Source organism: Morone saxatilis, unplaced genomic scaffold (assembly GCF_004916995.1).
Source record: "Morone saxatilis isolate NCDOM2014 unplaced genomic scaffold, NCSU_SB_2.0 Contig11, whole genome shotgun sequence".
NCBI classification, from domain to species: Eukaryota; Metazoa; Chordata; class Actinopteri; family Moronidae; genus Morone; species Morone saxatilis.
The window spans coordinates 18,801,239-18,811,863 of NW_023339663.1; the positions used below are offsets into that span (position 1 = coordinate 18,801,239).

The 10,625-nt window shown below is 39.4% G+C and overlaps 1 protein-coding gene across 1 annotated transcript in view; it reads right to left on the reverse strand.

Moving 5' to 3' along the window:
• Window positions 1-10,625, reverse strand: part of ush2a (Usher syndrome 2A (autosomal recessive, mild)) — a 197,984-nt gene that overhangs the window by 34,913 nt on the left and 152,446 nt on the right. Inside the window, 3 exon segments of the mRNA XM_035652071.1 lie at window positions 1,714-1,871; window positions 4,445-4,628; window positions 5,956-6,063. Of these exon segments, the coding sequence (XP_035507964.1) occupies window positions 1,714-1,871; window positions 4,445-4,628; window positions 5,956-6,063 (450 nt within the window).

Consider the following 10,625-nt stretch of genomic DNA (forward strand, 5'->3'; position numbering starts at 1 on the left):
ACACACACACACACACCCGCTCACTCATCTCTCTTTGATCAGAATGATGCTCAGCCGTAGAGGTTTAATCGTCACCGTGATATTTCAGTTCTATTATTTACAACCAATCAGCTGCTTCGCCATCATCTATTTTATACACCCACAATTACAAATGCGCAGACGTACACTTACATACAAAAAAACATGCACACATACAAAGCGTCTCTAACACACACTCACACAAAGACACAAACACCACGATAGAGGAATTGATCCCAGAGTAAATGTCTTTTTAATAGCCATACGTCAGTGCTTTGGCAGTCAATGTATGCATATGAAGACACAAACACATGCGCATGTACGTACACACAGACAAACGCACTGTCAAAGAGACTGGCACACACACATACACACACAAGTCGAAAACACTCCAGACTCTGGGCTCAGGGAGTTAACCAAGCGTGAGAACCCAGCCGATATTTCCTCACCTTTAAAATCAACTCGTAATGACGATAGAATAGGCCTGCCTATGGAAATGTCTCCACAGTGATGTGCACACACACATATGCACATGCACACACGCAAATACACTTGTATAAAGATGCATGCATAAACACAAATATACAGAAACAAAAGACCAACACACCCACATACTCAACAAAGTGAAGTGTCTTTGCCAGTTGGCCCTATAAGCGGTTTCTGAGATAGGAAATCAGCCTAATGAGAGAGTAATAGTCAATGATAGATGGGTTAGGGCAGACAATCACTGCCCCATAAGCATGAAACTCAGCCCTGAGTGTATGCTCATGTAAACCTGTGTATGTGTGTGTGTGTGTGTGTGTGTGTGTGTCCAGGTCTTGAGAGGCCAGAAGGTGAATGGAAAACTACTCAGGGCTTTTGTTTCAGTCTGACCCCTCTCTTTGTCTCCGCATATCAGAGGAAAACTTGATCCACATAAAGGAAAAACTTTCTCTGACTCTCTGGTCAGTTTAGTGTGGTTAATGTGGTATATATATATTTTCTGCCTTATATAGCTAAATCCAATTAACGTGACAATCACTGTTTGAGCGTTGTGCTAAACATATTTAAATTATTGGTGAAATCACTTCAAAATAACTATGTGGTAAGATACAGTATATATGTGTGATGTTAACTCTGTTCCCTGTTTAATGTAATCTTAGGAAATAATCACAAGAAAATGAGTTACGAGTTAGAAACACTGAATTGAGCTCCTCTGGCTCTCTGTGATAAATTGTACTAGTGAATATTCTGTCACCACACAAATTACCAATGAAAACAATGAAACCATAAAAGCTTGGCTGATTGGTTGATGACACGTCCAAACACCAACAGAGTTACAAACCTGAAGGAGCCACAATACCTGAAATGTATTTCCCAACTTTAAGTTCCCATTTTAAAGTTTTTGTGTTTAATTATGTTGTAATTAATTGATATACATTAACATAGAAACATGTCCCGGGATAATATCACGATACCAAAGAACACCAAGTTTATATCTGAAATCTAAATGCTTGAATTATATGTAATTTTCTTCTGGAGAGCAAGTTGAGATACACATGTACTACATAATATGCCATAGTTTATATAAATCCTTATTAACACACATAAACAAGTTAGTTCTATTGCCAGAAACTAACAAAGTGTCTAATCTGTGATGGCATTCTCATTCAAACTAAATACATTTTCCATCCTTCTGTTTGGATAGCTACTCACCAGGAGGGGTCCAGACAAGAGAGATGGAGTGGGGGCCAAACACAGTCACATTGTGGGGAGGTGGGATCCCAGTAGGGCACGAGACGGGTGTTTGTATAACATATTTGTCACTTACACCAGTCCCACCCTCTGTACTGGCTTCCAGCTCATACACATACCTGAAGACATGGTGGGGTAAAGAGGGGTATGGAGACAGCAGCACAGAGATAACAGACAAGGGGCACAAACAAATTAGAGATCAAGGAAGAAGGAGAAAACATGCAGAAAGACTGTGTTTAAGGGGCAGTTTCACACAACAGTACCAACAAACATGTCAGGACCTAGTCGGGATCACGGCTTAGACAGTCAAATAAGGAAAGAAAGTTTTATTAATATATCTCAAATATATCCTAAAATATATTAAAAAAAATATATATGCACAATCCAGTCAGTTATGAGCAACTTAAAAATGTATTTTATTTGTGTTTATGTTCTTTTCCACCCAGCACCATTAAACAGCGCATCATCAGGTCTAAATGTTAAGAGGGCTTTCAAAGTGGAACTAGATGGTCATCTTACTACAGGTAACAGCTAAACCAGCAGTTTCATAGAATCAACCCTGGTAACTGTGACAACGTTACTCAGCAATGCTGAGTAAAAATGCACTGCCAGAACTGGGTAACCCAACTTAAATAAAGTTTAAAACACTTATAGTCCCGAGCACAGAGAGAGCAGTGTACTTAGTAAATACCCCAATTGCAATTGTGCTACAAATGTTATTAAGTAGAGGTTCTCTGCTCTACTCTACGGTAGATAGAACAAGCATGCATTTCTGACATAAATGTTAAATGACATTGCCCAAAAAAACCCTTGAAATGTATGCTTTCTACTTGTGATTAATTGATACATTAAAACAACCTTTTGAAAGAATCACAAAAATCATGGCCTCTTGAAACTGGTCCCTGCAAATAGATTCAAACGGGTGTTTTTGTGTCTGTGTGTGTATAAGCTTCTTCTTTCTCCCACCCCATCACATACCTTTTCTCTCTGTCTCTTTCTGTCTCTCTCTCATCTGTCTTGCTGCCTCTCTTTTCCCACTCTTTGCCTCTCCCGCCCATGACATCATAAGATAGATTTCCCTTTTAAGAGCGCGTGGCTGGCTGGTGCTAAAGCCTACATTAGCTGTGTAAGTGGGCCACCGTTTAACATTAAAAGCCTTTAATTTGCTATAAACTCCGGCACACATGCATTAATAGACGGTGGTGTTGGGTTATTGTTCCTGCACAGAGCGTTTTAAACAGGAGGCCATTAGCACCTCTGCAGTGGGTTAGAATGCAGTCAGGAAAAGGTATTAAAACTACTCATATGTTACTCCCATAGACACAAACAGATAAAATCATAAATAAATAGACCTCAGTGAGACACACCAACTATGGAAAAAAGAGATAGAAAGAGAGAAAGCATAAGAGGAAGAGAGTGAAGCGCAGAGTGTGATGGAGAGGGAGAGTTTTATCATGGCATACGGTTTCAGTGGGAGAATGAATTTAAACACTTCATCACTGGAAGATATTTACTTAAATGTAAACACCACCTTGGGATATCAAAAGAAAAATGGTGTGTGTGTGTGTGTGTGGTAGTGGGTAATCTGCGAGTGGGGCATTTGCATCTGTTTGGCTGTAGATGTGGCTGTGTGTGTGCGTGTGTCCTGCGGGGCCAACCAGAGGGAATAGGTTAATTCTCTCGTCATCTTAGACACTTCCTGGGCTGCCGAAGCAAAGTGACAGCTAATCAACATTGTCATAAATAATCAATGGCCACTTTGAGCAGTCTCACACACAGACACATGCACACACAGAAAGGCATGGGTGGGTACACACCCACACACACGCGGGCAAAAATACGCCTGGATAATGGGGCTGGTGCTCCCTGTGTAATTCTTGGCGCAGGGCTAAATTGGGAAAAGAAGGAAAGGAGGAAGGGAATGAGGTAAGAGGGAAAGGATGGGAGGCGAGGGAGGGTGAGAGGAAAGGGAAGTGAATAGGAAGCGAGACAAGTGATGAGAAGCGAAGGGTCGGGACGGGAATGCCTTCTGGCAGACTATCTGGAATTAGGGAAAATTAAACGTCACACACACACAGTCCTATCTTCTTTCTTCCTCCCTTTCTCTTTCTCTTTCACACACATAGAGGAGATTGGAGTACTGCAGGGTGTTATCCCAAGAATTCTATTTGGGGTAAAGAGAAATTGTCTCAGGAGAGAGAGAAAAAGCCGGAGAGAGAGAGAGAGAGAAATGGGAGGAGAGGGGGTATCATTTTACACTCCCATAATTAAAACAGAAAATCCATCTTGGTAAAAAGACACGGATTAATAAAGGTTAAATGAAAATAAACAGATAAATAAAATCAACGCTCCACTGCTGTCTGTAAGCAAAAGCCAGATCTGATTTGTGATTTTAATGTGTGTGTGTGTGCATGTGTGTGGTAATGTTTGCGTCTGTCATTGGTATGTCAAATATTTACTCATTAAATGACACAAACAGACATATACAGAGTGCAGTCCTGAGAGAGAGACGTGGATGGAACGATAGAAGAGCTTTTAAAACAGGGTGACCCCAAAATAAACACACATACACTCAAATGGGAAAATTAAGGAATTAAAGGGATGATTAATTATGAAGCTACAAGTGAAGTGTGTTTATGCATGTGTGACTTTGCACAAGTTTCCATTCATGTGTGTGTAAATTGCTCTCTACCTGCGGTTTGGCAGGAGTCCAGTGTCGGTATAATTCTGGTCACGGTGGTCTCCGGTAAAAATAGTGTGACCGTCTCTGCTCAGTCTGTACTGGGATATATGTCCATTAGGCTGGTGTGGCTGATCCCAGTACAGCTCCACCACAGATGTGTTTATTAGCAGATGTCGGGGCCTTGACCAAACACCTAGAGAAGAAAAGAGGGAAAGAAGAGGAGGAAGTGAGTGTTCTACACATCTATTAACTGGCACCTATTATTAATTAGTTATCCTTTTTCTGTTTATTCAAACAAACTTAAAGTGCATCACCTCATGTACACAAACAAGGTTCTTCCTGAGAAAGACCTTTCCTATACCAAAATCTACAAACGCTTGTTTTTTCATTAACTGAGGACAGGTTGAATCACTACTTGAATAGTGACATTTATTTGAAGGCAGATTATAATATTAGTGAGTGAATTCTTATAATGACGGAGAAAAAGTCTTCAGATTATAATGAAACCAGGAGAAGAAAAGAACATAGGAGAGGAAGACAGGATGTGGTTGCAAAATCCAATACTGGAAATATGACTAATATGACTATATACATATGACTATGACTAATACTCAACCATTTGCCTGTGTGCAGGAGGACATTTAACTTTTAATTAAAAAAATATATTTTTTTTTACCAATATCTAAACACAAACATTTCAGTCACACAGCTTTGTGTTTCTAAGATGACATAAAATGATGTAGTGGACAATGAGATATTTAAATGAAAAAAAAGTGGAAGGAGAAATATCTAAACTGAAGAGAAAAATGTGGAACAGGTTTTGAGAGAAAGAACGAAGAGTAGTGGAGAAGATTGGGAAAAAAGAAAACAGATGTGGAAGGAAAAGATCAAGACAGAAGAGAAAAGCGGTGGACAGGAAGAGAAGTGAAAGAAAATAAACAAATGAGAAGCGGATGAAGAGAGGCAAAATCATCCTGATTGAAGTTCTTTAATGGATTACAATCCATGACGCCATTTCAGTCAGGCGACAAAACAAAGCTTCGTTCCACTGTAGTCAACAGTGAGGACGAAGAGAGAGAAAAAGAAAGGTGAAGGGTAGAGAGATATAGCATAGGGAGACCAAAGAAGGACAAGAGAGGGGGAGGATTCAAAAAAGGAGAGCAGTGGGAGGAGAAAAGAGAAGTAAGAGGAGCGGAGAGGAAAAATATCTGAAAGCATAAATCAGTAAAGATATAGACAAAGGTCAATTTACAAAATGCAAATGATATTGTTGAATTTTAGTATTCATTAAAATGGTAATATCTTAAAGAGCTTTCACAATAATACATTTTTGCCAGTAATCTATGTCAACTAAGAGCAAAAATAGATTTTTGTGTTCATATAATATTTGACATTAGCTGATCATCATTATGTCTCACATTTTTCTGGATCTGACATCTGTATAAATGACACTACATGAAATTAAACACAGTTTCTAAATATATATATATATAAATATGTGTGTTTGTGTGTGTGTGTACCAGCAGGGGAGGCTTGCAAGGTGCGTCCTGTGGAAGGTAAGCTGGCTCCACATCCGAAGGCTGTACAGGCCACCAACACAAAGCTGTATTCTGTGTACGGCTGCAAACCTGTAGCACACAGATATGTATGAATATATGCTCAAAACAATCAGAGGACGAATCTTACAGTTATGACATCCAGATTATTTTTATTCTCATCACAATAAACTGTGCAGAGGACAGAGGGGAATGCGGTATAAGGGGATAAAGAGGAAGAGAAGACAGACAACAAAATGGAAAATAGGGGAAAAAGTAAAAGAGAAGGAGGAAAGCTTGCCTAGCCCGTATCACTAGCTCTCTTTCCAACCGTGTTCTCTCTCTCTATCCATTTCACTCTCCCTCCCTCTGTTCTTTCCACAGTCTCTCAACGGATGGATCCATATCTGTCGGTGTTAAATTATGCATGCCATAACTCAATAATGAAACAACGTAAAGATGGGCAGCCGCGGAACTGACATGGGATAGGACCGGTCCAACGCTGTAATGTCATCAGCTTTTGATCTATGATAATTATGATACCTCGGTATGCGTTTAGGCTACAGCGTCCAGGCATGATTTATTTATAGGCACCTGCTATGCAGTCTAAAAGAAATCACATAGCGACTGAGTGGTCCTTTAACTGCAACCACAGGAAATTAGTTTTTTGGTGTTATATTGAACCTCTGATAGTAAGATTTAAACACTGGAAGTTGCTAAAAATCCCTTATGCACCTAAACAAAGTTATCCTCAAGTTAGAACCACTTATGGTGATTGACAACCTTTGTTTCCTTTCAGATATATTTTCTGTCTGGGTCTTGATGTAAGGTAGATGGATGAGGATGAATGGATGGATGCAAATCATTAATGTTGTGATGGGGGTTGACTGGATGTTTTATGGTCATTCACTTAGCTGACGGCATACAACAGCTTACAAATCAAATTCAAGGGAAAATGAAAGAACTAAAACGATTTTATTTCAAAAGGATGACTGTAAAAACAGGCTTTGGCATTGCATAATACAGTGTGCTGAATGTTTTATCTACACTATTTTAGGTGAAGAAATACATATTTTACAACATTAATGATTTATGATAGATTAGATAGATATGTTTTAATATTCAGACACATTCGGTTAATACATTCTGTGTCATACCTACTAATATGTTTTATTATAACATATATTTAACTAAAAAATAACAGACAAAAAAGAGCAAATACATTATAAGCTTCATTTTTTATTTTATTCATTTTCTTTTACATAAAATTGAATTGAATTGAGTGAATTTTATTTTTATTTAATGGCTCTTCTTCCGTATGTTTAGTATTGAGGGACAAATAGACGGTGCGGGACCCGAATTTAATGTCACTGATATTAAACCTGTGATTTTGTGAAAAAAAGACCAACAATGTACTACATGTAAAATAACATCTTTATGATATAATTAAGCTAATAATCTAAATGATCTAGTGGTATTTCCAGCTGTGTATATGTGGCATCTGAGAGACAGACGGACACCCTACTGTGTGTCTCAGCTGCTATATGCACGTCGGTACCCACCCTGTGTTGACGGCAGAGAACATGTGCACTAACCCTCACACACACACACACACACAGTCTAATGCACAGCAGAGGGCTTCAACACGGTTTCCTTACGTCTCTTTCTACTGCTTAGCCTGTTTAACATGCCTCGGAGCCTGCCACGCTTAACCCAACCTCTGATCAATGTGTGTGTTTGTGCAAATGTTCTCACAATGTTGCCCTGTGTTTGGGTTAAATAAAGGAAATCTGCCAGCCATACGAAAGTACTAGGGTTGAGGCGTAAGGCTCTGTTACACTATTTAACTGTCCAACTAAGCGTGTGTATATGCGTGTGTGCACTCTAGCATAGTAAATGATATCTACACTGCAAGTGATGTCGTTTGTTGCAACACTGAATAACGCAGTAACCTTTCAGTACGTTTCCCTACATATAGCAGACACAGTGTTCCTACGGGAGTCAGAAGGGGGCCGAAAACTGAATGGATGGCTGTGATATAATATTTAACAGACCACAAGCAACTTTATGGGGAAATAAAGGGGTCAGGGGTAGTGGAAATTAGAAAATGATCTGTGTGTAGAAACTAAACATTGAAAATGCTTTAATGTATTGCCTATGCATACAGCTTGAACTAAGGTCAGGAAGCGGAGCACACTGATCAGAGAACATGCTGGCAAAAGTTGATTAATCAGTCAGAAACTAAAAGAACTACAAGGCCAAAAGCATCATCTGATTCTCCAACCACTTGGTCTTCTGATATTTTGAATATTAACCAAAATGCAAGAGCAGATGAATGCAAACACACTCTTGCCTTTGATGTTTCTTGGATTAGAATTACAGATTACTTTAACACTCAGCCTGAAGAGGGCAGTGTTGGTCTGCTGAAGAAACTACACCATGCCTACCATGGTGTGTGTGTGTGTGTGTGCAATAGGAAGAGAAAGAGAGAGAGCGAGAGAGAGTGAGTGTGTGTGTGTGTGTGTGTGCAAACATATATGTGTGCATACACACGTGTGCCTATGTGCTTGATTATGGAAAGACAGAGAAAGCTTCAATCATTTTAACAGTGATCACCGGGAAGTGAAAAACGGGTGGAGGGCGTTTTGATGTGAGCAGCCAGTGGTTCACTAACACAGAGTGAGACAAGGCTGTAACTGTCATCGTACAAGCTGGACACAGCGTGTTTATGCAAGACAAAGAAAGAAACAGAGAGAGAGACTTTGGCAGTAAGACAGAGTAAAGAGATGGTGCTTACATTCAAGTAAAAAGTCAAAGAGAGTTTGTGACAAACAAGCGACAGGATTGTGAGACTTTTGTTGTGTATTTCTCTTAGGTTTGTGTGTAGGTTTGTGTGTGTGTGTGTGTGTGTGTGTTGCTGCGGTGCAGTAAAAATAACTGATTTAAAACGGCATTTTATTGACAGGTTGCCGTTCCCTGTTTGCATTAGAGAATATGATAGGATGATGGGCGCAGGCCACAATACCTTGCCAGTTACCTGATACACCACATAGACAGAGAGAGAGAGAGAGAGAGAGAGAGGAGAGAGAAGAGAGAGAGAGAAAGAGAGAGAGAGAGGGTGGGAATGCCAGGCAGGAGAATAAGAGGAGAAAGAAATGTGAGGACAGCTGAGAGACATGAAAGAGGCTGAAATGGAAAGATAAGGGAAAGAGAAGAAAGAGAGGGGTGGTACGATGGAATGTACAGGATAAAGTAGAAATGCTGAAGAAAAAAGCATAAAAAAAGATAATAAGAAAGACAAAATCTGCTTTACTTGCATGAGAAACATAAAGAACCGATGATGCATCAAGAATAAGCAAGAAAACAAAAGAAAGAGAGAAAGAGAGAGAAAGGGAGAGATAGAAAGAGAGAGAGAGAGAGAGACAAGGAGAGATAGAAAGAGAGAGAGAGAGAGAGAGAGAGAGAGAGGAGAGCTTTGATAACACCTCTCCTAAATAATTAAGAGTTTGACTTCCTGTCTGTGGCTCTCTAATGCAGAGACCGTCTGGGATGGAACAATGAGATCAGGTTCACACAGACACTGACACACACACACACACACACACACACACAGATCATTTAAGCCAGTAACCCCGGCTGCAGGCAAAACTTCAGCGCATATGCAAAATATGGCCAACATTTATACACAAGTGCATACAGATGGACACTTAACTTACACAAATCTCAGTGTGGAGGACGAAGCCAGAAAGTTCTCTAAGAATCTCTAAGTTGGAAGAATCTCTACAGTTTTTAAATATAAATGTTTTCATTTTAGATTCAAAGATACTTTGTTCAATTATGATTGTATTTATTTTTTTCAGAAAAAATAGTATAATTTAAAAAATAAATATTTTCAACTGAAGGAAAAAAGAAAAATAGTCATTTATGAATGTTTTACTGTCATTGCAAATTTTTTAACCAATAGTAGAGCTTCACTTACACCAATTTAGCTCCCAGTAAATATTTAAATGATTACTTATTTTGCTTAATTAGACCAATTAATTCAATATATATCTGTTGACCCAGAGAAAACCCTTTTTTAAATTAAGACAACAGAGGCAGGACAGACTTGAGGCCTAGAACAGAGTTCAGACAGGGCTGATTCAGCTGGGTAGCATGTGGATCTCAGGGAACGTCCAGGTTAAGAGTGTGGTTGGTAACTAGTTGGATGAAAAACTCTTTCTACAAACTGTAATGTTAACCTTGAGAGGCAGCTGGACTCACAAGATCACAAAATCACAATATCAAGCAGGAATTCATCTTGCCAGGCTTCAAGCTCTGCCCTGTCCAACCACAGTGGTAGCGGACCAATCAGCATCTTATGAGGACGGCCGTTTAAACCTGTGTGTGTGTGTGTGACGATGTGTGTGAAGACTATTCGCTCGAAAACAACAATGGTGGCGCCTAAAGAGGTGAGCATAGATGCTGCTGACATCAGTTATATCAGAACATCCAATCACCTGCCAATTATATTTTGAAAGTGCCTGCCCTTTTTTCAAAAACAACTTCCCACATGGCTCTGTGTAACAAACCATCAGATACAGTCAGGTTATTGTAATGTTGGGAGTCTCATAAAAAACAGGATTGAGGATTGATACATGAAAAGATAAGTTCTC